At 37.7% G+C, this 27,985-nt stretch overlaps 1 protein-coding gene and 1 long non-coding RNA gene across 3 annotated transcripts in view; both read right to left on the bottom strand.

The window, feature by feature from the left end:
* Nucleotides 1-2,645: 2,645 nt before the first annotated feature.
* On the bottom strand, nucleotides 2,646-3,644 carry LOC135100137 (uncharacterized). Its single transcript, XM_064003101.1, has one exon. The coding sequence runs from the start codon at nucleotides 3,642-3,644 to the stop codon at nucleotides 2,646-2,648; it is 999 nt and encodes a 332-aa protein (XP_063859171.1).
* A 9,393-nt stretch (nucleotides 3,645-13,037) lies between these two features.
* LOC135099787 (uncharacterized) overlaps nucleotides 13,038-27,985 on the bottom strand; it is a 106,915-nt gene continuing 91,967 nt past the window's right edge. For both annotated transcript variants that reach the window (XR_010268378.1, XR_010268377.1), the window contains exon 4: nucleotides 13,038-13,332. This is a non-coding gene — a long non-coding RNA (uncharacterized LOC135099787). The remainder of the gene's footprint in view (nucleotides 13,333-27,985) is intronic.

Raw genomic sequence — 27,985 nt, 5'->3', positions numbered from 1 at the left:
TCAACACCAACTTAAAATAATTCTGGTCATGGTGATCATCCTGACTCAGGGTTGGCATAAAAAAAAGAAGCCTAAGTGGGTTGTGTGTGTATATATATATATATATATATATATATATATATATATATATATATATATATATATATATATATATATATTGAAGAATGTCTATTTCTCCATCGTGCAGAACTCGGAAATAGGAGAAGATTCTAGGGCTAAGTGAGACGCCATCATGTTTGTCAACAGCTCTAATTCTTCCTTTCTCAGTACATTCTTACAAAAATACAAAAACTATCACACAATGAGTTTTGATTTATAAACTTATACTTAGTAAATGTAATACTTATGAACATAAATTACTAAAGTTCTTTTCCTTGGCTAAAGCCCCTTATTTAGGACTAGAAACACAGCAGCAGGAAATACTGGCATATTATAGGAACGTGACTATATGACAGTAAACGAAAACGAGAGCTTAGCCGTCCATTTTGAGGGAGACTTAAGAAACTAGAACAACACTCATAAAATTAAGACTATTGAGGTTATTTCAGATTTAACATTCTCCCCCCATAGGGGGCGTTAAAGCCACCTATCTTAAGAATATATATGTAAATCTTACAAAAATCCTTAAACTTAAACTTAATGACACATATTACAATCTTCACTTCATCATCTTATAAGTCTAACTTAGCAGGAACTTTGATTATTCTACCAGATCTAGTCTTAGAAATCACATTATCATCACTAACAGTATCCACAAACAAACTGGTGTCCGGGTTAATGGCAACAAAAGAGAATGTATCCTGTGAATTACACCACTTCAGCCCTAACACAGTATTAGGTTCATCTCCACTTACAAGGTACTGGTCATGGGACTTGGATGTAATCAAGAGACTATTTGACACAAGCTTTGTAAGATCCATACTAGCATCAGCTAAATTACTACGTGCTTCACAGAATTTTTCAGATGCCTCTACAACTGAATCTGCACCACTTAACCAATTATCTGTGTACATGTTAGACTTCAGTTCTTGTATTACAATTGTTTCTGGATACTTGTCCAAATGATGTTTGATAGTAGCATTTAACAGAAAGGGACTAGCTGTGTTACCAAAGGGTACACGTGTGAATCGCATGTGCCGCACCGTACCATCCTCTCTTGGTAACAAAAATCTACGAACATCTCTGTCATTCTTTTGAACACTTACTTGCAAAAATGCTTTAGTTATGTCTGCTGTTATGGCAAAGGGCCAACGACGGAAGCGGATGAGTACCTCAACCAAGTCCAGGTTGAGCGATGGGCCAGACAGCAAACAGTCATTCAATGACACACCATTGTAACCAGTGGCAGAGGCATCAAAAACTGGTCTTACTTTAGTACTTGTACTGCTCAACTTCACTACTGGACGGTGTGGCATGTAGTACACGGGACTCACACCTGATACTTCTTCACTTGGTACTTCTTCTATTATGAGATCAGACTCATAACTATCAAACACCTTTTGATACTCTTTCTTTAGTTCTTTGTCCTTATCCAACTTAACCATTAACTTACTTAACCTCTTTCTGACTAAACCTTCATTGTTCATAAGCCTATCTTTAGCAAATTCATCTTTCCATGGTAGAGTGACCTCATATCGGCCATCCACAAACTGCACCGTACTCTCAAATTCTCTGTGTACTCTGGCATCACTGTAACTTTCTACAACTTCCTTAGGCTTAATCCCTACAGTTTCCAGATCCCAAAATCTTCTTAAATCAGCATCTGAAACACTGGAAATACATAACAGTTGTGGGGCAGAGTACTCAGAGGGTGTGGGAGCACACTCAGATATCTTACCAGATAGTACATACCCAAAGATAGACTTCATGGCTACAACACTATTCAGTTCAATGGCATCTGTAGGTGAAATCAATGTCCAATAGAAGTCTAATCCAATCAAGATATCAACTTCAAGAGGAGAGTCCTGCTGATAATCATCTGCTAATGCAACATGAGAAAATGAATTAAGCACTGCATTGGGTACAACAGGTCTCACTAAAGGCTGACATATTTTAGGTATTTCAGCTGTAATAATGGGTACAACTTTCCTTTCAGAATTCCATAACTTTAAACTATAAACATTTCTATGTTCATTCTTTCCAGCACTGTGACCTCCAAAACTAGAGTACAGTATAGATGTACTAGTGACCCATTGTGGCTTACACTTTTTCACAAAACTACTGCTGACATAGGTTCTATCTGCACCATTATCAAACATAACCTTAGCTACTACAACATTACCATCTCCTGTGCTTACTTGGACCTTTGCGGTCTGTAAAATAGTGCAGTTACTACCCTGTCCAGACAGAAGTACTACATTCTCAGGTTTGGCACTAGTGTCAATACCTTTACTTTCTTTATATTCTTCCTTTTTTAAACTTGGTTCTAACTTTACGCCACACATAAGTACATTGTGAGTACCATTACATTTTGTACACTTTATGTGGGACTTACATTCTCTTGACATATGTCCACTGTTTAAGCACTTGAAACAGAGACCCAAACCTTTTATCTTCTCACCTCGCTCCTTACCATCTAACTTTAACACAGCAAAACAATTCTCCGACTTATGCCTTTTACTACAAAAAGAGCAGAGAGAGCTTTCTTATTTTGAAGAAGCATGGAGGGCTGCAGCTGAGTATACCTTTTCCTTAGAACCTTTACTTTCTTTCCTTTCGTCACTAATGCTTTTCTTACCCTTAAAGGCTTCAGATCTTTCCAATCTTGATATTTCTTTGTGAAGGAATTGTAACAGCCACTCCAAATCACTTTCGTGTCCATCCCCATCCCTGGCCCATTCTAGCCTCAGTTCATTGGGTAGACGAGACAGGATAATAGGGGTGAGAAACACTTCACACTGCTTCCCACTGACACCTAAAGCTTCTAAACTACGAATGTGTGTTAGGATTTCATCACGCAACTTCCATAGTTGAGCAACACTCTTTGTTCCATTTTGATTAAGGTTGACATGACCACAAAGCAAGGCCTGGACGTGTGCAAAAATAATTCTTTCTGGCTTCCCATAGTGGTCTTTCAGTAAGTCACAGGCAACTTGATAATTCTCACTGGTATGTGCCAACCCCTTGACCACACTCTTGGCATCCCCCTCCAGTAAAGACAACAAATAGGTAAACTTACTAATTACTGGAAGGTTAGTAGCATTAATGTGGGAGTTGAACTGGTCCCAAAAGGACTGCCATTGTGTGATTTCACCGCTGAACTTTGGCAGCTCCAATTTGGGTAACTTCACATTCACAGCTTCTAAGTCTTGAGATCCACTTACACTACTTGGAACTGGAGACCCACCTGGTGCTGCTGCTGCTAACTTTCTTATCTTGTCCTCAGCTAGAAGTCTAGGTTTCATACTTTCTTGTCTGAAGGCGTGAGCTTCATCTAATTCTTGGTCCAGTTCTTCAGCTTCGACTTCACCTTCTAGTTTTTCTTGTACTTCATCTAACTTGGTTAGTCTTTTGTCAAACTCTTGAATGGCGTACTCCATTTCACTAAGGGTGCGAGTGGGCTGAGCTAGCACCTCTGAGAGAGCTTGTGAGGATCTTGTCACCCAGCCCCTACACACCGTTCTCTTCTTCTTAAGCTTCTCCATTTCGTTGTCACTGCACAAACTTGTCTAAATCTTGAACTTAGGTACTTACTTTCCCGGGTCTGGGCACCAAAATGAAGAATGTCTATTTCTCCATCGTGCAGAACTCGGAAATAGGAGAAGATTCTAGGGCTAAGTGAGACGCCATCATGTTTGTCAACAGCTCTAATTCTTCCTTTCTCAGTACATTCTTACAAAAATACAAAAACTATCACACAATGAGTTTTGATTTATAAACTTATACTTAGTAAATGTAATACTTATGAACATAAATTACTAAAGTTCTTTTCCTTGGCTAAAGCCCCTTATTTAGGACTAGAAACACAGCAGCAGGAAATACTGGCATATTATAGGAACGTGACTATATGACAGTAAACGAAAACGAGAGCATGGCCATCCATTTTGAGGGAGACTTAAGAAACTAGAACAACACTCATAAAATTAAGACTATTGAGGTTATTTCAGATTTAACATATATATATATATATATATATATATATATATATATATATATATATATATATATATATATATATATATATATATATATATATTTTTTTTTTTTTTTTTTTTTTTTTATGTAGGAAGGACACTGGCCAAGGGCAACAAAAATTCAATAAAAAAAATATGCTCACTGAAATGCCAGTCCCATAAGAGGGTCAAAGCAGTGGTCAAAAATTGATGAATACGTGTCTTGAAACCTCCCTCTTGAAGGAATTCAAGTCATAGGAAGGTGGAAATACGGAAGCAGGCAGGGTGTTCCAGAGTTTACCAGAGAAAGGGATGAATGATTGAGAATACTGGTTAACTCTTGCGTTAGAGAGGTGAACAGAATAGGGGTGAGAGAAAGAAGAAAGTCTTGTGCAGCGAGGCCGCGGAAGGAGGGGAGGCATGGAGTTAGCAAGATCAAAAGAGCAATTAGCATGAAAATAGCGGTAGAAGACAGCTAGATATGCAACATTGTGGCAGTGAGAGAGAGGCTGAAGACAGTCAGTTAGAGGAGAGGAGTTGATGAGATGAAAAGCTTTTGATTCCACCCTGTCTAGAAGAGCAGTATGAGTGGAACCCCCCCCAGACATGTGAAGCATACTCCATACATGGACGGATAAGGCCCTTATACAGAGTTAGCAGCTGGGGTGGGTGAGAAAAACTGGCGGAGATGTCTCAGAACACATAACTTCATAGAAGCTGTTTTAGCTAGAGATGAGATGTGAAGTTTCCAGTTCAGATTATAAGTAAAGGACAGACCAAGGATGTTCAGTGTAGAAGAGGGGGACAGTTGAGTGTTAATCAAGAAGAGGGGATAGTTGTCTGGAAGGATGTGTCGAGTTGATAGATGGAGGAATTGAGTTTTTGAGGCATTGAACAATAACAAGTTTGCTCTGCCCCAATCAGAAATTTTAGAAAGATCACAAGTCAAGCGTTCTGTGGCTTCCCTGCTTGATATGTTTATCTCCTGAAGGGTTGGATGTCTATGAAAAGATGTGGAAAAGTGCAGGGTGGTATTATCAGTGTAGGAGTGGATATATATATATATATATATATATATATATATATATATATATATATATATATATATATATATATATATATATATATATATATATATATATATATATATATATATATATATATATATTAAAATTTTCATCTATATCATATTTTATATATTTTATATATATTTTGTATATATCATATATTGATATTTTTTTTATGTAGGAAGGACACTGGCCAAGGGAAAAAAGAAAAAAAAACACTGAGATGCCAGTCCTAGAAAAGGGTCCAAAGCAGTACTAAAAAATTGAAGGATAAGTGTCTTGAAACCTCTCTCTTGAAGGAATTCAAGTCATAGGAAGATGGAAATACAGAAGTAAGCTGGGTGTTCCAGAGTTTACCAGAGAAAGGGATGAATGATTGAGAATACTAGTTGACTCTTGCATTAGAGAGGTGGACAGAATATGGGTAAGAGAAAGAAGAAGGTCTTGTGCAGCGAGGCCGCAGGAGGAGGGGAGGCATGCAGTTAGCAAGATCAAAAGAGCAGTTAGCATAAAAAAATAGCAGTGGAAGACAGCTAGAGATGGAACATTAAGGTAATGAGAGAGAAGCTAAGGAGTCAGTTAGAGGAAAGGAGTTGATGAGAAGAAACGCTTTTGATTCCATCCTGTCTAGAAGAGCGGTATGAGTGGAATCCCCCAAGACATGTGAAGCATACTCCATACATGGACGGGTAAGGCCCTTGTACAATTAGCTGCTGGGGGGGGGGTGGAAACAACTGGCAGAGACGTCTCAGAACACCTAACTCACTGAAGCTGTTTTAGCTAGAGATGAAATGTGAAGTTACCAGTTCAGATTATAAGTAAAGGACAGACCGAGGATGTTCAGTGTAGAAGAGGGGGACTGTTGAGTGTCACTGAAGAAGAGGGGATAGTTGTCTGGAAGGTTGTGTCGAGTTGATAGATGGAGGAATTGAGTTTTCAAGGCACTGAACAATACCAGGAGATGATGAAGTTACAGAGAACATAAGAACATAAGAAATAAGGGAAGCTGCAAGAAGCGACCAGGGTTACACGTGGTAGTCCCTGTATGAAATATACCTACCTATTTCCATCTATTATCCCCATCCATAAACCTGTCTAATCCTCTCTTAAAGCTCTCTAATGTCCTAGCACTAACAACATGATTACTGAGTCCGTTCCACTCATCCATCACTCTATTTGAGAACCAATTTTTTCCTATCTCCTTCATAAACCTAAATTTTTCAAGCTTAAACCCATTATTTCTTGTTCTACCCTGGTTGCTGATCCTAATAATTTTGCTTACATCCCCCTTGTAATAACTCTTATACCACTTAAAGACTTCCATCAGGTCCCCCTCAACATGGCTATCCTTAACAGGAAGATTCTTAAACACCTATCACATCACTTCACAACCTTCTATCTGATCACCAGTATGGGTTCCATCAACGCTACTCTACTGGTGCGTGTGTGTGTGTGTGTGTGTAAGTGTGTGTGTGTGTGTGTGTGTGTGTGTGTGTATGTATGTATATATATATATATATATATATATATATATATATATATATATATATATATATATATATATATATATATATATATATATATATATATATATATATATATATATATATATATATATATATATATATATATATATATATATATATATATATATGTATATATATATATATATATATATATATATATATATATATATATATATATATATATATATATATATATATATATATATATATATATATATATATATATATATATATATATATATATATATATATATATATATATATATATATATATATATATATATATATATATATATATATATATATATATATATATATATATATATATATATATATATATATATATATATATATATATATATATATATATATATATATATATATATATATATATATATATATATATATATATATATATATATATATATATATATATATATATATATATATATATATATATATATATATATATATATATATATATATATATATATATATATATATATATATATATATATATAAATATATATATATATATATATATATATATATATATATATATATATATATATATATATATATATAAATATATATATATATATATATATATATATATATATATATATATATATATATATATATATATATATATATATAGAGAGAGAGAGAGAGAGAGAGAGAGAGAGAGAGAGAGAGAGAGAGAGAGGGAGAGAGAGAGAGAGAGAGAGAGAGAGAGAGAGAGAGAGAGAGAGAGAGAGAGAGAGAGAGAGAGAGAGAGAGAGAGAGAGAGAGAGAGAGAGAGAGAGAGAGAGAGAGAGAGAGAGAGAGAGAGAGAGAGCAAAAGAAGATATAAGGCATAACTCTGAGATGAAAAAAAGTGCATTTTTACTTCTAATGAAATAAAAATATTGTTCATGATGACCAAATAAAAGAAAGAAAACATACCAGATTACACCAGCATAGAGAAAGAACTGCAGGAGCAACAACAACAAATTAGCAGCATGAACAACAACACAAAGAAGAAGAATGTGGAGAAGAACAAGAACAAGAAGACCATGAATAGCAGCAACAATACACAGATACGTTCATACAGGCACACAGACATGCATAAACTTCACAGGAATGCTAACCTTGCAAGGAATGTGTTTGAGATGCAGAAAGGTAAGCATGAGGGGAATGTGATGAGACTGTGAGGATTCTGAGAGGATGAGGCACCGAGAAAAAAACATTACTGTGGAAGATGATTTATAAAAGAGGACACAAATATGAATATGTAATTAGATTATCAAATTAGTGTTTGTGTTTTTCATTTTTGATAATTTATTAATTCAATATTTTTGTACAGTATATAAATTGTGCATCAATTACAATTTTTGAATGGAATGAAATACCCGAGATAATATAGTGAAGATAACTTAAAGACCATACAAAGTGAGGTTTCGCATGAGAAGAAAATAAATAAATAATAACAATGCATGTGATGAAATGCGCAAGATTATTTGGAGACAAATGTTTGATATTTTTAAGATGACAATAGGAAGTTTGACTTCGCATAAAATAAATAACCAGGTAATAGGTGCTTTAAGCTGCAGAGCAACTCAAAGGACCCTCCTCCAGCGGCCGGTTCTAATTTTTAGACACGTCACAGACGTCGTCATACAGAACCCGGCTGTACATGCCACACATAGTGTCGCGCCGCTGTGAAGGTTGCAGCAAGTGACATAATGCTATAAATGACTATGTATTTTCAATATGTTGAGCTTATCTGCATTCTGATCAAGCTATCCTATTCACGAGAGTTTTTCCACTTAAAGTAATAATATATTTCAGTATATAAGAACATAAGAACATAAGAAATAAGGGAAGCCGCAAGAAGCGACCAAGCTTACACGTGGCAGTCCATGTATGAAATATACCTATCTACTTCCACCTATCATCCCCATTCATAAACCGGTCTAGTGTTCTCTTAAAGTTTCCTAATGTCTTAGTACTAACAACATGAAAACTGAGTTCATTCAACTCATCTCCCATTCTATTTGAGAACTTTTTGAGAAAAATTTTCAAGCTTGACCCTGTTATTACTTGTTCTATCTTGGTTGCTGATCCTAAGAATTTTGCTTACATCCCCCTTGTTATAACCCTTATACCACTCAAAGACTTCTATCAGGTCCCCTCTTAAACTACATCTCTCTAAAGAATGCAAATTTAACAGCTTTAATCTTGCCTCATAAGGAATGCTCCTCATCCCCTGTATCCTTTTAGTCATGTATCCTTTTAGTCATTCTCCTCTGTACTGATTCTAATAGACCTATATCTTTCCTGTATTGTGGGGACTAAAATTGCAGTGTAGCCTTGATGAGATCTGACCAGCACCAAATATAACTTTAATATTACTTTGGGCTTTCTTCTTTTATCACTCCTAAAAATTAATCCTAATGCACTATTTGCCATTTCTGGCCTCTATGCATTGCTTTCCTAGACGGAGTTCAGAACTAACTATAACTCCTAAATCTTTCTTGTACCCTGTACCTACCAGAGTTTTGTTGTTTATTGTGTACCTACTGTGTGGGTTTCCTCTACCTATCCTAAGTACTTTGCATTTGTTGATATTAAACTGCATTTGCCATCTGTCTGTCCATTAATTCATCTTCTCTAAATCTGTCTGCAAGGCAATGACATCCAATTCTGATCTAATTTATCTTTGTGTCATCTGCAAATTTACTAACATCACTACTAATTCCACTATCCAAGTCACTGATATATATTAAAAACAACAATGGCCCTAATACAAATCCCTGTGGCAAACCACTAATTACATGACCCCACTCAGATTTAGAGCCGTTTATTATAACTCTTTGTCACCTGTCGCTTAGCCATGACCTTATACATCCTAACACCTTCCCATCTATCCGGTATGCCCTAACCTTTCTCAGGAGCTTCTGATGGGGTACCTTGTCAAAAGCTTTACTGAAGTCCATTTTTAAGATATCATAACTATCACCATTATCTACTGCCTCATACACTTTATTGTAAAAACTTAACAAGTTCGTCAGGCAAGACTGACGTCAGGCAAGACTTCATGAAACCATGCTGTGACTGATTTATCAAGTTATGTTTGTCTAAATGCTCCCTAATGTTCCTCGCTATTATTGACTCCAATATTTTACTTACAACTGAAGTTAAGCTGACAGGTCTATAATTAGATGCTAAAGTTTTATCTCCTTTCTTAAAAATGGGTACTACATTAGTCTGCCTCCACATTACTAGTACCTAACCTGACTCAAATGATTTCCTAAAGACAGAAACTAACAGTTCACTAATAACCTCCTTGCATTTCTTAAGTACTCTGGGATATATTTCATCTGGTCCTTGTGCCTTGAACATTTTTAGCCTATCTATCTCCTGTTCAACGATCTCCTTAGTTATGGAAATATCTGTCAGCTTCTCATTCTCATCTGCTCTAAACATCTGTTCACTATTTGGCATATCCTGCATGTTTTCCTGGGTGAAGACAGTTAAAAAATACTCATTCAGAATTTTATTAATCTCCTCTCAGAACTAACCAGCTCCCCATCTGCTGTCTTTAATGGACTTATAATATCCTTATTATTCGTCCTATATACCTGATAAAATCCCTTGGGATCCGTCTTCGCCTGGCTGGCTACCTTTAATTCATAATTAACCTTGTTGATCTCCTGACTGTTTTAACTAATTCATTATATTATGAATGAACTAATTAATTATATTAAAACATCTTCACCTGCCCTTAATCTCTTATATATACTTCTCTTCTGCCCTATATAATGTTTTAACCTAGCAGTCATCCATTTAGAGTTATTTTCCTGTGATCTTATTGCTCTGTACGGGATGTTTGCTAGCTGACACATATGGAATTTATCTACGGAATATTTATACAACTCATCTACATTTACTTCACCTCATCCCCTCATCTCAGCCTGTTCCATCCTCTCCACTCCCTCATCTACTCGCCTCGACCTCATCTCTCCCATTTCATCATGACTTGACCCTACAACATACTCATACCTATCTCCCCATCTCTTTCTCCTCCACCCCTTTTTGGGCAAATCTTCCCTCCTCTTGTCCTACACCTTCACACCTCACCTCACCTCTCTCATCCTGCCTCATCTCTCTCAACTCCGTCCCTGACATGACCTCATCCTACATCTGTTGCCAGTCAACTCCTTGGAGGTACCTTTTTAGTTCCTCAAAATCTGCTCTCTTAAAGTCACGTATTTTACTAGTGTTTTTGCTTCTAAAAGTTTCTTCCCATTTTAATTTGTACCTAATTTCCTAATGGTCACTATTACCTAGCTGTCCTCCAACCTCTACCTACGTGATTGCTTCCTCCCTGTTACTAAGAATTATATCTACAATATTGTTCTCCCTTGTGGGTTCTACGATTACCTATTTTAAAAAATTATCCTGAATTATCTTCAGAAATTCCTCTACTTCCATGTTACCCACCATCAGGTTCCAGTCGATATTCCTAAAATTAAAATCTCCTACCACACATACCTGACTGTACCTTCCTGCTCTATTTATTTCCTTCCATAGTGAGGTGTTAATTTCTTTTTGTACTGTTCGGTGGCCTGTACACTACTCCTATTACTACTGACTGTGATCATTCCTTAATATCTACCCATATCGACTCTATTTTGCTATCTGTATTCAATTCAATGATTAACATTTGAAAATAGCAGGCATAAGTAAAACAAGTTATGAACATTTTTTTTAACATCTTCATAGTTCAACTCATCATAATACCATTTTCTTTTTTGTTTTGTCAAGTTTTTTACAACACATCTCCATTCTACAGTCACTGCTGAGTCTGATGGTGTCAACCAAGCCTAGCTATCCCGTATAAGAAGTGAGTTATGGCAAATAATTTACGCATTTTCGTGCTAGAGCTCAATCTGTAGTGATGAGGCAATAGTTGCGTGAGTTGCAAGGCAGAAACCTTCGCCCACATGTCGATAAATCAAAATATGCAAAATACAGCAAAAAAGGTGACTCTGACGAAGAAATTACATAAAATAAGATGCGCCTTCAAAAGTTACCAACCAAAAAGTGTTCCCGAAACTGAAATCAAATTTTTTATATGCAATGAACACCAAAATGTGGTCCTGGCCAAATCATTGTTGTACCCTCCAGGGCCAGGCGGGAGCAGTGGGGTGTAGAGATGTGCGGTAACAAAAATAGAAACCCCTCGCTCTGCTAGGGGAATAATCCCTTGAAATATATTAAATACTTTACTAAATGATAAAGAAATTTATAAATTTTCTTTCATTCGCTGACAAGGAAAATAAAAATGTGATGAAACTAATATTTTCAGAAATCTACAACGACGAGCCTCTAAGAAAAGGGAGACAAATAATGTGGGCCGGCTCTAGTCATCAAGGCCCACGTCACCTTGACTTTTCAAGGTGACAATCAACACACACAGAGGCAAATAAGAACACTTCACAGAACAATACAAGCTTTCCTCTCTTTGATTTTACTTGAATAAAGCTGCTGGTTATGATGATAAAAAGTTACCTTAGGTTAGGTCACAAATATCATGGTGGTAACGCTTTCTGAGAAATCTGAGTTAAAAATAACAATACCATTTCAACAAAGAAAATGTAAATATGTTTTCTACAGACAAGGATTTTTTTTTTTCTTTTTTACGTGAAAACCAAATTCACACTAAATAAAAATTGTTACAGTAATAGTTCCCAAGGACACTTTATCATAACATGCAAAATATCATTAATCTACATAATGGTAAAATGCAGTATAAGATAAATAAACAATTAGAAGATCTCATATTTGTTACCTAAAAAAGTCCTCAAATGAATATTCCTGTTATTGTAGAAAGTTTTTTCTAACTGCATCTTTCCTTTCTTCACACATGTATTTGTACATAAAAAAGATATATATACGAAAAAAAAAAAAAACGAACACAAAAGTGACAGTTAATTGTTAGGTTTCAACTGAATCTCCAAGTAAATATTTATACCATAAAGATGACACCATTACAGAAAATATATGATTTTGTATCCTTTTTTCTATGCATACACTAAAATGAGCACACGAAGACTGGAACACAAAAATTATAGTTTAGAAAAAGATTCTCGGTTAATCCAAAAAAGACTTTTTTCCTGTTAGATGTTGCTATGAACATTATAGACTAAATTTACATTCTTTCTTCTTTCATATATATATATACATATATATATATATATATATATATATATATATATATATATATATATATATATATATATATATATATATATATATATATATATATATATATATATATACCCTAGGAAGACATAAAAATGGAAGACAAACAACGCTTTGGAAAGATATTTAAACTAATCTTTCAATGGATAATACTACTGACACGATACCATGGAAGCACATCCTTTCTTTCTTTCATAGATTCATGGGAAGCAGAGAGGAGAAAGGCAAGCAACAGTGACAGGTTTCATTTGACATGGGAAAAAAAAATGTTTAACAGCGAGTTCCAAAACAGAGTGCACATCGTGTAATGAAGCAGGTACTCACTTTCCTCCTGCACGTGTTGGGAGTGTTCACCGCGGCACCACCTGCCATCCTTTCCTGAAAATATCAAAACATCAACATAAAAAAGTGATGCAGCTTGACTATTCTAAAATGAGTTAAAAATGAAGCATCATCATAAACAGAACCACCAGAAATCCTTTACTGCATGAGTTACAACATAACATGAGCAAAAAAGGAAAAAAATAAATACTGAAGAAAAACACGAAATATCATCAATAAAACATGTCAAATTCCTCCAAGAACACATGGATACATGAAAAACAACACTGAAAACAGAACACACTTGAAACGCTGAGAATGTTAAATATGCACAACAGCTGCAACAAAATAAAATAAACAAACACCATTACATATATAACAAGATCAAATAAGAAAATAAAAAGAAGCAAAAAGAATAAATGTAAAGCTTCCCAACATTCAGCGGTACAAACTTTAAAAACAACAGCAAGTATATACTTAGAAAATAATAAGTACCACTTCAGTCTAGCCATAAAAAGTATTCACGGCACAAAACATGAAAATCCCTTTTGAGTATCTCTGCCAAGGTGGCCTGACTCATCTATTCTTCTTTCTTTATTGTTGTTCAGTAATACAACACATCCACCTTCCTCCGTTTGTGGTTCTGATAACAACAACAACAACAACAACAACAACAACAACTCTCTGACCACTCCTAGTTAGATACCTGCCTTTTCGTACGGTTACTGCGAGGACACAGGATGTTCCCTATAATGTCTTACACAACAAAACAACAACAACAACAACAACAATTGCTCCAGAGACCACAAAGATATCGTAGTTGCTGTTGGTTCTGAATGTCACTGCTTCTTGGTAAGGATCTCAACAAAAGCGAACACATGTGAGATCCACCCTACTTCATGCTTGTGCTGCTATCTCGTCTGGATGAAGCATTACATTTTGTGTGATACCTTTCATTGGACCTGCCTAGTATAGTTGTGTCTACATATTTCAGTCCCTGCAGTCATCTGAATAGAAAAACTTCACTGCAAAGCTGAGGTAGTGTTTCGCTGGCAATAATATTCCTATATACGCATTACCAAAGGCATCCTATTTTTTTTAGTCCCACTGCTTACCAAAACAATGCCAGACACTCTTTTCATAAGATCCCACAAGAGGCCGTCTTTCCTACCACGGCAAGATTCACATGATTTTCTCATATTTTCCCCGAAAACATAGTGATGAAGCTCTAGATATTAGTGTTTTCTATGATGCCTTTGCTATTTCAACACTATACATACATATAGAAAAAAATTTTAACAGCAAAACAGCAAACATGACAGCATCTGCTTAGATTCTATCACCATTGCTCTCTTCAAAGCAAAAACAATTTATATCAAAAAGTGTAACTGAAAAGAATGCATGTTAATTAATGAACGCTTTGATATTCTTAAAAGCTTTGCATTATAAAATAAAAAAAAATTGCAGATGTTATTCTCCTGACCAATTACTAACTCTCTCTCTCTCTCTCTCTCTCTCTCTCTCTCTCTCTCTCTCTCTCTCTCTCTCTCTCTCTCATCTAAAGACCAGCTAATAAACAAATATATAAATAAATATCCTCATTAAACGCATTTACTACGTGTAATTCAATCTCCTATCATCTGAACACACGAGTAATCACACGTCTGATGAAGGCATGGTAATGAACACCAAGCTGACGAGCCTTTTAATTTGCTACTCACACTTGAGACTAGCGAGCCCTCAGAATATTTAGGCCACTTATCGACTTTTTATGCAAATATACTTTCAATGTACGTCTCTCTCTCTCTCTCTCTCTCTCTCTCTCTCTCTCTCTCTCTCTCCCTCTCTCTCATCATTTATCTCTGCATAGGAATGACTATTAAATGCCTTGGCTGTTAAGGTTTGTAATGAACCTTGATGTAATAATAATAATAATAATAATAATAATAATAATAATAAACAGTTGTAATGAAAACTCCAGTACATCTAGTTTCATAGAGTTTATACTAAGCCTCCAGTACTTCCCCTAAATAAGGGCTTGTTTGAGTACCTTACCCTCTCCTGGCCCTCTAGTCGTCCTTCATGGGATCCGATGCTCATAATCATATTAATTGATCTATCATATCAGCTTCGTTTCTCTCTCTCTCTCTCTCTCTCTCTCTCTCTCTATCCAGAACTATCGATATACAAAATAGCAGGTTCGAGGTATTATGTGGTTGTAAGACTCGGCGCCATCAGACTGTGCGAGCGCTTTTGTGTTGATCTGCTTCTCTGCAATAATATTTTATGACAATGAGCTTTTGGTTGTTAAAGAAGGTGCCATCAGCACGTGCAATGACTGACCAACAGACAAATACACACACACACACACAGTATCCGAGAAAAGCTGCTTGACTGTTTCCGTCACCTTTACCAAATTATTTATAGCTAGGATCTTCCTTAGGGCACTCAGGAGACTACAGTCACTACACGCAGCTCTGTACTAAAGAAGGAATAACAGAGATACATCTACCACAATTACCTATTTTATTTCCATGTTTTTATTTATTTTTTATTCCAGCAATCTTTTTTTTTTTTTCCACCAATCTGAAAATCTGCGTGGCTGCTGCTCGAGGTGGCAGAGCATTAACCGGAGCAGAGAGTGTGGTGGGATGGATGTTTTGACGGTATCTGTCCCTTTCTCTCTCCAAGTGGATATTGTACAGTACCTACCAAATTATCTTTGAAAATAAGACGTCTACATTCTGACACAATGGATGATATTATTTGACACGTTTGGTGATAACGCCAGTGACAATTGGTAGCTCTGCACACTAAGGATAGTTCCCGTATATTACATATGACCTAACAAATAGAGAGGCATCTCAGCATCACGCCAAGCCGTGCATACCAACCTTACCGACGCGACACGTGATCAGGCAGAGGGTTTCGTATTGTTCATTATGCCACAGTTCGCACCACACTTTAAAGATAGTTTTCGGAGATACTGTACATTCATTGGCTGAAAAGTTCTTTATACAGTCATACAGATCAGTTACTTTCAACTTGGGTCCACTTACACTAATATGTATGAGACTACACTTTTATTTGAAATATTTAGATGCACGGTTCAACTTTATGCTTCTGTTTATCCTACTTATTATTAAGAAAAGGGTGGGATTTCATTAAGTTTATAAAGGAACGCTACTGAATGCTGTTGACGAAACAACGATGAGACAAATTCTTATTTCAGTTCTACATCACCAGTGTTTACGGTTTCACTCCAGAACAGGACTCCCTAACCTCCTCTCCTCCCAAGTAAAGCCTCTTACGAGTAAATCTTTTCGTTATTGTCAATCTATTATCTGTTCTTTATATTCAAATGAAAATATGGAAACAGTTGGAACTACTTTTCTATATCATGTCTTCTGGGTTGTGTCTGATTTCTTTCTAGCATCTGCAGCTTAAGAGTGTCAATGCAGAATAATGATGCTATTTCACTGAACTTAAAGCTTTCACTGTTAGGACTCTCTCTCTCTCTCTCTCTCTCTCTCTCTCTCTCTCTCTCTCTCTCTCTCTCTCTCTCTCTCTCTCTCTCTCTCTCTCTCTCTCTCTCTCTCTCTCTCTCTCTCTCTCTCTCTCTCTCTCTCTCTCTCTCTCTCTCTCTCTCTCTCTCTCTCAAACCATATCTTGCTCCCAAGTAGAATTCACCTTCTCTCTTTTACCCATCTTTACTATATTTCAGTAAGTAAAGCTATTTTCTAAGAAGTAACATCCTAACAATCCTCCTTCAGCTTGAGTACCAACACTAATTTTATTGCAAACCCTCCAGTTCGACTTCGCTTAGATTACCCTACTTAAGGTTTCCAGTCAAGAGATAGCCCGCCATGCCTCGCCTCACCCTCCCTAACACTCCGCCAAGGCAATGATTCCCTTGGTACCATCGCCGCATGTACCAGGATGAGAGAAAAGACGACAGTCCAAAGGATACACTGCTAAGCCATGCACGGATTAGCTCCGTTAGCATCAGTCTGAGAAGACGAGCAATTCAACAGACCTTGGAAAACCTTGAGCTGAAGCCAAGAGGGAAAGTAGAGTGTCTAGAATATGAAGGTGGTAGTTAAGTGAGACTGAAGAGGAGGAGCAGAAGTCATGTTGCGATTGACAGATGAAGGCAATCAAGGGAGAGGGTCGCACAGAGGAGGCGGGACGCAAGGCACCTTCAGGCTAGTCACTCCCTTTCCTGCCTCGCTGCGAGGTGAAGGGGCCACTACCACCGCTGCCTCAACTTACACTACCTTTGCGTCTCAACGCTGAAATGCTTGAATGAATGGGTATGAACGGGAAATTAATGGTCACTTAGAATTGCTTATAACAAATACATGTTACTGTTTTAAATCAATCTGTCTGTCTGTATCTGTCTGTTTATCTCTTCCTCAGATGTTCACTATAATGTTCTGTAAGAATGAGCATCCCAATTTCTGTTGCTTTGTTGCAGCGCATCTATTTATATTAATGGTGTGTGTGTGTGTGTGCGTTTGTGTGTGTGTGTGTGTGTGTGTGTCAGGTGTAACATTACGAGTGGAACAATATTTACGAGTATGGGTCAGTAGGTTTGTTTTCTAGTATATTTAGTAGTTTTAGGAAATCAATGACAACTACGTATTGTGCCTGAAAAATGGCATACCGCAAATACGAGACCATGAGAGAAAAAAATATAGTTAGGTCACTATGTATGCATTTTCTTCGCTTACAGTAATTGTTAACACGAAAGAATATACGAGTAACAGAAGAAGCATACATTTATATTATGCAAACATTATGCTGTATATATATCATACTGACTAATTGGAATTTTGGTTAAGTACTCGCTGCAGGGCATGGTAAAATATTTATTAAAGTGCTTTACAAAAAAATTGTGCAAATATATTCTTTACAATGAAATATACCAGTTTCTGCCCGCATATCCATCTGTCCCTCTGTCTATTTGTCTGTTTCTCTGCTTCCTTGCCTTCTATTTTTGCCCGCCTGCCTGTCTGCCTGCTTCTTTCCCTGCCTATCCTCTTCAAGTTAACCTGACTATTTTTCTGTCACCCTGTCTGTCTGCCTCCTTTCTTTCTTTCTTTTTTGTATGTGCATCCACCTCTTTCCCTGCCCGTTAGTCTGTCTGCCTCCTTGCTTGCTTGCTTGCTTGCTTGGTTGCCTCCCTGCCTGTTTATTTGACCATCTGCCTTCCTGCCTACCTGTCCGCTCTCTCTCTCTCTCTCTCTCTCTCTCTCTCTCTCTCTCTCTCTCTCTCTCTCTCTCTCTCTCTGATGATTATCTAAAACAAGTCAAAACATTATTTAAACCACTACTATGAAATACCAAGGTACTTGAAGGCTTGTCTGTAAGTGGTATCAGTGTGAACAGGTTACATCACACTCCTATACAATCATGATTTACGCAGCACACTCTCCACCCTCCATAGAAGGCTGGCAGGCACTTCCCACACGTTAAGGAGTCCTTCTTCATTTCACTTTCTAATTTAAACTTCTTTATGCAAATGAAATTAAAGTTCGGGATTTAAATGATCACTTACTTTCTTCGCGCATAAACAAAAATGTGCTGGACAAATATAACGATAATATTTATATAAAAAAAAAACAATAATAATATTCGAGCCACACTCCACAGTAACGAAAACTTTTATAAATATAGGAAGATATTGCAAAGGTCGCAAGGAAATATTATTTATCAGCGTACAACTACCATACCTAATTCCCGGGAGCAGACTCATGCAGGATATAAAAAGATGAAAGACCAATAAATAGTGATAGAGAGTCATGAGAACATGGCAATTCATCAAGGAACTCCCGAGAGAGAGAGAGAGAGAGAGAGAGAGAGAGAGAGAGAGAGAGAGAGAGAGAGAGAGAGAGAGAGAGAGAGAGAGAGAGAGAGAGAGAGGAAGGATAATATGAAAAATAGGACCATAAGGAGGACAGCAGGCACGCAGGCAGGCAGGAAGGAAGGAAGGAAGGAAGGAAGGAAGGAAGGAAGGAAGGAAGGAAGGAAGGAAGGAAGGAAGGAAGGAAGGAAGACAAAAACAAGTATCAATATAATAAACATAATAAATAATAATAAATAATAAACAAAAATAATGATAGGGAGATACATTACATTGCACGTGAATCTAAGAGTGAACATTACTCACGGCTCACCAGCTCTCCCCGCCACACAGCTAATCCTGGCGCTAGTGACGGACTGAGGAGGAAAGACGCTTACTTTCCCTTGGCTTACAAACGAAAGCGTGCTCTACCGTACCTCACATCAGGAAGCCACGCTGATTGGGTATCAAAAGATGGAGTATGCTTTTCAGTATTTCTATTTCAGGAGCACAGCCACTAGAACAACTAATTGCTTACTGTGCAAGACAGGTACAGAGAGAGAGAGAGAGAGAGAGAGAGAGAGAGAGAGAGAGAGAGAGAGAGAGAGAGAGAGAGAGAGAGAGAGAGAGAGAGAGAGAGAGAGAGAGAGAGAGAGAGAGAGAGAGAGAGAGTGGTATATGTAGTGCTTATCATTTGCAATACTTTAGTCTCACCAATCTCATTCTTCAGCAGATTTCCACGGCAAAGTAGAGATAACGAAGAGATAACGACTGCACTTTATATAAATAAATATATATATATATATATATATATATATATATATATATATATATATATATATATATATATATATATATATATATATATATATATATATATATATATATATATATATATTATATACTTTCAGTTTAATTATTTATCATAGTGAAATAAATGGGCTTGTAAATACAAAAAACTTTAAACATTTGCAATAACCAGAGTCGTGAGTGTTTTAAATATTTAAAACATGTAATATTCATATTTGCAGAGAAATTTTCATTTCCTATGATAAAAAAAAAATGGATGTACACAGAACTGTAACAGAAAAATAGTATGAAATGTGCTCTAAATTTCAAGAGGATTCTTCGATAACATATTGTTTTAAAGTTTTGTATTACCGTCATACACTATAAAGGAATTGAATATAAGTTGAAATAAAGTAAATGATCCTAATTGTAATTGCAAACTCGTGAAAAGCGTTTCTATACAACATTTACATATCACAAAGTTATCAACCACTAGTACCTATATACTAAAATATTTTTAAAAGGAACATTTTGATATCAAAACACCACCAAAATCAACATCTCCCAAATGGATTGCATATTTTTACCGGAAACTTTTTCTTATTTCTAAAAACACAGAGAGAGAGAGAGAGAGAGAGAGAGAGAGAGAGAGAGAGAGAGAGAGAGAGAGAGAGAGAGAGAGAGAGAGAGAGAGAGAGAGAGAGAGAGAGAGAGAGAGAGAGAGAGAGAGAAAAGAAAAAAAACTAATTATATATAGAAATGAAACGAAATTAAATTGGTTAACTTCCCAGCCACAACCATCGCCACCGCCACCGCCACCACCACCACCAGCACGTCGCCGCCACCAGCTTGAACCGCAGTGAAAGGGAACGCCATACATGTGTTTAATTTTTGGCAGGGCGAATACTGATTTTTTTTTTTTTTTTTTTTTGCAAAACCGTAGAGAATTTGAAACGCCGTCTTGATAAATATTTTACCTCAAATCCGCGGGTGACAGTATTTGTTTGTTACAGATTAAAACTCCTTGCCTCCAGAAAATGGGGGCACCTCATTTCATCTATTTTCATTCTTTTCTATAAATTTTCCTTCGGGTTTTCCTTCTCTAACCCAGTAAGGTTACTTCAGATCTGTTTCCTGTAAGGATTATGACGGAGGGAGTGGAGGGTGGGGAGAGAGCCTTCTGCTTAGTAGCCCTAGGACAAGTCATCAGCAGCAGCAGCAGCAGTAGCAGCAGCAGCAACAGCGGCAGCAGCAGCAACGGCAACAGCACCAGCAGCAGCAGCAGCGGCAGCAGTAGCAGTAGCAGCAGCAGCAGCAGCAGCAGCAGCAGCAGAGGCAGTTCCGGTTCTCTGTGACCTCGGTACTCTTTTAGCCTGTCTTTTAACTGTGACAGGCGATGCTACTGTTACGACGACGACGATGAGAACGAGGACGACGACGATTAGAAGCACAGCACGCACGACGGCAAAAACGAAGGTGGTTATATTTGTAAAGTTAAGCAGCAGCAGCAGCAACAGCAGCAGCAGCAGCAGCAGCAGCAGCAGCAGCAGCAGCAGCAGCAGCAGCAGCAGCAGCAGCGGCAGCGGCAGCGGCAGCAGCAGCAGCAACAGCAACAGCAACAGCAGCAGCAGCAGCAGCAGCGGTAGCAGCAGCAGCGGTGGTAGCAGCAGCAGCAGCAGCAGCAGCAGCAAGAGCAGCAGCAGCAGCAGTAGTAGTAGTAGTAGTAGTAGTAGTAGTAGTAGTAGTAGTAGTTGTAGTAGTAGAAGTAGAAGTAGAAGTAGAAGTAGTAGTAATAGTAATAGTAGTATTAGTAGTATTAATAATGATAATAATAATAATAATAATAATAATAATAATAATAATAGTAGTAGTAGTAGTAGTAGTAGTAGTAGTAGTAGTAGTAGTAGTAGTAGTAGTAGTAGTAGTAGTAGTAGTAGTAGTAGTAGTAGTAGTAGTAGTAGTAGTTGCTCCTTTTGTTGTTGTTGAGGAAGGAAGGAAAAGCAGCAATACCAACAAGAGCAGCAAGATCAGCGACGGCAACAGCAGCACCAGCAGCACCAGCAGGAGCAGCAGCATATTTAGTGTAATAACCTCCAACGGATAAAACACGCAGTGACAAGTAACACGAGGCATCTTGGACAAACACCTGTCCAGCTCGGCCCTGCAGGAGCTGAGATAGAGAAAATGCATTTATAGTTGTTAAAAGTGTCCAGTTACAGAGGCGTAGGTTAAGTCAGCCTGATTGCATGGTGCACACCAGCATGCATGATATTTTTCAAAGGTTACCCAGAATTGTTGGGTACATGGAAGTGTACATGACATGACCAGTGTCATGAGGAAGAAGTAAGTTGCCATACTGCTTAGTATGAAAAGATATAAATTATGATTAAAATATTACAAATTTTTTTATTTTGTTTTTTTTAGGTACTAAAACATGTACAAAATCGCGAAAATGTATTCAAAATACCTTATATTGCTAAAACAAAACGCCATTACGAGTACCTTTTTTTAAGTGTTTTTGAGCTTCTTAGGTACAATATTACCAAAAATGTGTATTTTCAGTGTATTTCACATTGTTAGGTCCCATAACATGATACTGAATGCAAAGCACCCTATATAGGGAAACGAAACGAGATTTTCAGAAATGTGTCTTTGGACACATTTCTGGTGTCTAGGCACCAAAACGCAAAAAAGCATGGAAAGCACCCTATATGGGGGAAAAAAAATACATTACCTAAAACGTCTCTTTTCAGTGTTTTGAGTTACATAACAAAATCCTAAAATTCATGCAACGCTGTATAGAAAGCAGAATAACTACCGAAAACAAGCATTTTGAGTTTTTTTTTTAGCTTGTTACGTACAAAAACCCCAAAATGCTGTGAACTTTACATGTGGAAAAGAAAAAACTTTACGAGAAACGTTTATTATGAGTGTTTTTAAGCTTATTAGGTGAGAAACACTAAAACACATGAACTGAATTGGTATATTACAGTACACTCAAACGCAACCTGCGCCTCATGTGTTTGAGATGTGGCGTCTTAAGGCTAGAGAAAAAAAGTCAAATATTCATGTAATTCTTTTGTAATCAGTTCTCCAAGGCTCAAGTGTACATAAATTTATAAAATTTATTTAATTTAAAGGGTGGACGGATTTAGAAAAGGTGGAAATGCTGCAAAAAAAATAAATAATAATAACATTGAATTATGAGAAAAAAAATTACGGAGTAATAAGAAAATCTTATGCAGGAGAAGAAAAAGAAGAAGGAATAGGAGGAATAATACAGCAACATTCTCGCATGCATTGTTGAAGTTGAAGTGTGGATGTCTGAAGCAGCAGCCTTGCCTGGCACTTTCACAGTCAGTCCCCTAACAACAACTGAGTTAACGTACTTTCCTTTCATGGAACTGAAACTTTTCTTTTCCTTCTCTAAACACAGCCCATCACAGGTCGAACTTTGCCTGGCGCCAACGCAGGTCTGACCAGTCGTAGTTTACACATATATGTTTCTTCCTCTGATGGCGGTGACGCTGCTGCTTCTTCCTCTGAGAGCAGTGGTGGTAGTTCTTTTTCTCCGTTTCTTTTTCTTGTTTTCTTCCTCTGATGGCGGTAATGCTGCTGCTTCTTCTTCTTCTTCCTCTGATGGCGTTGCTTCCTGTTCTTGTTCTTGTAAGACAGTCAGTTTGGTGGTCTAAGTTGGTTGGTGGTAGGGTAGTCAGAGTGGGGAAAGTAAGAGGTACTGCACACTCACCTCCCCTGCACCCCAGTCATATTTCAAGTCAGGTTGGTGGAAGACTGGGAAGGGTAAAGAGCTGCTGCACACTCACCTTCCATGCTCCCCAGGTTACATTTGTAACATTTGTCAGGTTGGTTGTTTTTGGAGTTGCCAGGGTCAGTCAGTCAGGCCCAGTCAGTCAAGGGAAGTGCTACGCACTGACCTTGCCAAGATCAGAGGGGTGGTGGTGGTGGTACATTTGGAGTTGGTAGGATGAGTCAGATTGGTGGTGGAAGTCAAAATGGGAGACTGGGAAGGGTAGGGAGGTGCTGCACACTCACCTCCCATGCTCCCCAGGATCAGTCAGTTTGGTGGTCTGTTGCCAGATTACAGTAAGATTTGTAAGTCAGTCAGGTTGGTTGTTTTTAGAGTTGCCAGGGTCAGGTAGGTAGGGAAGTGATACGCACTCACCTAGCCAGGACAGGGTAAGCTGTAGGGATGTAGGGGATCAGGGTCACAGTGGGTCAGAGAGTTGCTCTTAGAAGTTGCCAGGATGAGTCAGGTGAAATTGGGAGACTGGGAAGTGTAGGGTGCTGCACACTCACCTCCCATGCTCCCCAGGACCAGTCAGTTTGGTGATTACATATCTGTAAGTCAGTCAAGATGGTTGTTTTTTGAGCTGCCAGGGTCAGTCAGTCAGGGTCAGTCAAGGGAAGTTCTACACACTCACCTTGCCAAGATCAGAGGGGTGGTGGTGGTAGTCTGTACAGTAGTCAGGTTGGTGGTCAAAGTCAAACTGGGAGACTGGGAAGGGTAGGGAGGTGCTGCACACTCACCTCCCGTGCTTCCTAAGGTCAGTCAGGATGGTGGGTCTTTAGATTTGCCAGGATGAGTCACGGGAAGTGCTACGCACTCACCTTGCCAGGATCAGTTGCCAGGGTGGAGAGTACTGGTGATGGTCTGTACAGTTGGAGTTGCTACGATGAGTCAGATTGGTGGTCAAAGTCAAACTAGGAGACTGGGGAGGGTAGGGAGGTGCTGCACACTCACCTCCCGTGCTTCCCAGGTGGGGTGGTGGTCTTTGGAGCTGTCAGGGTCAGTCAGGTTGATATTGTTTTATTTTTATTATTGCCAGACTGAGTCAGGGAATAGGAGGGGGGAATAGGAGTTTTATGGTTTTTACTTTATTTATTTACTTTTTTTTTCATTTTATTTACCATTTTTATCTATTTTATTTTTTTTTTTTTTCTTTATACCTAAATATATTTCATTCTTTTTGGTCTGGTAGTCCGTAGACTTGGGGAGAGAAGGGAAGTGCTGTGCACTCACCTCCCTCGCTCTTCCGAGGTCCGAGATGGTAGGGAGGTTATTATTTATATTTATTTTATTTATTTATTTATTTTTTATTTATTTTTTTTTGCGTGGTAGGATGGGAGAGGGAAGTGCTATGCACTCATTTATTTATTTATTTTTTTTCTATCTTTTGTCTGGTAGGTTGGGAGAGAAGGGAAGGGCTATGCACTCACCTTTATTTATTTATTTATTTATTTATTTATTTATTTATCTATTTATTTTATTTTTATTATATTTTGCCTGGTAGTCCGTAGACTTGCCAGGGTTAGGTAGGGGAGGGAAGGGAAGCGCTGTGCACACCTCCCTTGCTCTCCCGGGGGCGGTAAGGCGGTACCTTCCTCCCCTGGGGAGGGAGGGGTAGGGAGGTGCTGCGCACTCACCTCCCCTCCTCCCCGTGGGCAGCTCCATCACCGTACCTGTGTGTTTGAGGCACACATGGTGATGGAGGGATGCTCTTTGAAGGTCTTTGTGAGTTTCGAGAAGGGGGTTCGAATCTACGCACCCCTCACTTCCCTCACGCCAAAATTCCAAGGGCCACGAGGGCCCTTTTTTTTTTTTTTTTTTTTTTTTTAAGTTGGTCTATTTCTCCATCTTCCCCATCTTTTTTGTAAGTTGGTCTATTTCCCCATCTAATGTTCACGCCAGTATGTATTAAAGAATTATGATGTGAACTATTTTCATCACGTTATTTATTTATTGTATTTTGTATGGGATATGACCGCTGGCATCCCACGCACACTGGGTTCCCAAGACTGTCACTACGCCATGAAACCCCAACGGTAAATAAGATATATTTGAACACATGATTTCCCCTCCTGTGTTCATACAGCACCAAAAGTTCAATAAAAAAAAACTGCTGCTGATTCTAATGTGAACGTTCATTCCCACAGTGATAATTAGATAATTGTTGACTTATGGGAGCATGTCGTGGAGTGCAAATAGCAGTAGGTGAGATCAGAGAATTTTACAGAGGCAGGCATTCCTTGTGTCTGGAGCCGCCTCCTGGAACCCTCCCCTGTGCTGCACCACCACCACCAACAACAACAATAACAGGAACACACCATTACACCTGTCCATCCTGCAGCACGAGAATGACTCAGCCCAGAGAACCACGGATTGCTTTATTCGTAATTCACGTCCACTCTCAACATAGACATCAATCAAGTTGTCAATGAAAAAAAGCTGGTGAAACACTCACTTCTTCCACACATTATTACCTATCAGCAGGACGAAAGCTTCCGACTGGGAGGAAGGGCGGCGTCGGGAGGGATTAAGGGAGAGGGTAGGGGGACCAGCGGAAGCTGGAAGTGTGTTTATGCTTTATGGGTATAAAAAAGAATATTGCATGAAAAAGAAGAAAGACCTGTGCCCCTCCCACCCCTCCTCCCCGCGTGAGGCGATACGTAGTGATGTTGTACTGTTGTTGTTGTTGTTGTTATTATCATTATTATTATTATTATTATTATTATTATTATTATTATTATTATTATTATTATTATTATTATCATTACTATTACCATTATAATTAATATTATTACCGTCATCATCGTCATCAGCACCATCATTGTAGTGTAGTGGGTTTGTGTCCTTTTATTTCCGTGTCGTATCTTGTAAGTTGTAAGTTTTGATAGTCCAGTATTTGTAACGATGGAGATCTTGTTTTTTATTCTTTATGCACTGAAAGGTGTCATTGGCATTTACATCTATATTTTCTACTGTTTTTTTTCTGTTACTTATGTACTGAATCTATTTCTTTTGCAGAAAAAAGTCCAAACAGTAACAGACCAAGAGGTTCTTACAAGTCTGTTTGGGTAACTATTCTACTCTATTAGTGGTAGAGAAAGGATAGCACAGAAGAAGGGTCCTTCCATCCCCCACCCCCTATCCCTCCAGGCAAGTCTCGCCTGAAAAAGGAAATGGTATCATGTTGTACAGAAAAAAACAAACAAAAAAAAAACATGGAATGTGAGAGGAAACTAAGAAAGAGAGGAGGACTACTTCTACCACATACAATCTACATGCCAGCACGGACAGTACGGAGTAAACGTGTTCGTTATTCAAACATGAACAATGACAACCAGGAATTAGTGTCTACATACTTGTCAAGACAGGTTTTCAACGAGTGTACAGTACCTGAGTTAACGACGCTTGATGGAACACAATTCCACATATTGATGACACGATTGAAGAAAAATGTTTGACTTCATTTGTTTGAAATCGCTTACCTATTATTTGCTATTGTTTCTTGTAATATTAGACATGTTGAGTCTTAGGAAGAATTCGGGTCTCATATTTGTGAAACCCTTAAAAGTTTAGTAAAGCAATATCAGATCCCCTCTTAGCCTGCGTTTGGATAGGGAGAATAGATCTCGTTCTTTAAGACGTTTCTTGTAGGGTTTATTGCGAAGCTCTTTCAAGTAATTTTCGTTATTCTACTTCGTAATGTCTTTTTTTTCTAATTTCTCAATATTCCATCACTAGTAGGATGGCAAAAACTGTACATTGTATTCAAGATGAGGACGTACAAGTGAGTTGTACAAGGCCAGATTTTTTTTTTTTTTTTTCATATTCGAAAGTGAAACATCTTCTCAATGAAAACTACTAATTTATTGGTAATTTCAATGACTTCGGTGAAGAGTTTGCTTGGTTTAAGATCTGTTGTCACTAAAACTCCCAGATCTTTCTCAGTATCCAAACTTTTGATGGGAGAATTACTTTTTATAATTTTCCTGCGCATTACTATTTCCGATACATAATACGTGGTACTTATCAAAATCAAATTTATAAGACATATTTCAGACCATTCAGTGAGAGTGTATACATCATTTTGCAAAATTTGACGTTGATTTGGTGCCAGTTTTGTTAGTAATTTTACTATCTGTGAATTTTGACAGTTTACTTCTGATTCCTTCGTCTATGTCATTGATATATATTATGAAGAGGATCGGTCCTAAGATTGAACATTGAGGAACGCCACTACTTACATTAATCCAATTTGAAGAATTAGCGTT

Source organism: Scylla paramamosain, chromosome 4 (genome assembly GCF_035594125.1).
Source record: "Scylla paramamosain isolate STU-SP2022 chromosome 4, ASM3559412v1, whole genome shotgun sequence".
NCBI lineage: Eukaryota > Metazoa > Arthropoda > Malacostraca > Decapoda > Portunidae > Scylla > Scylla paramamosain.
The sequence above is the reverse complement of the archived record's forward strand: the minus strand, read 5'-3'. Positions and strand labels throughout refer to the sequence as shown.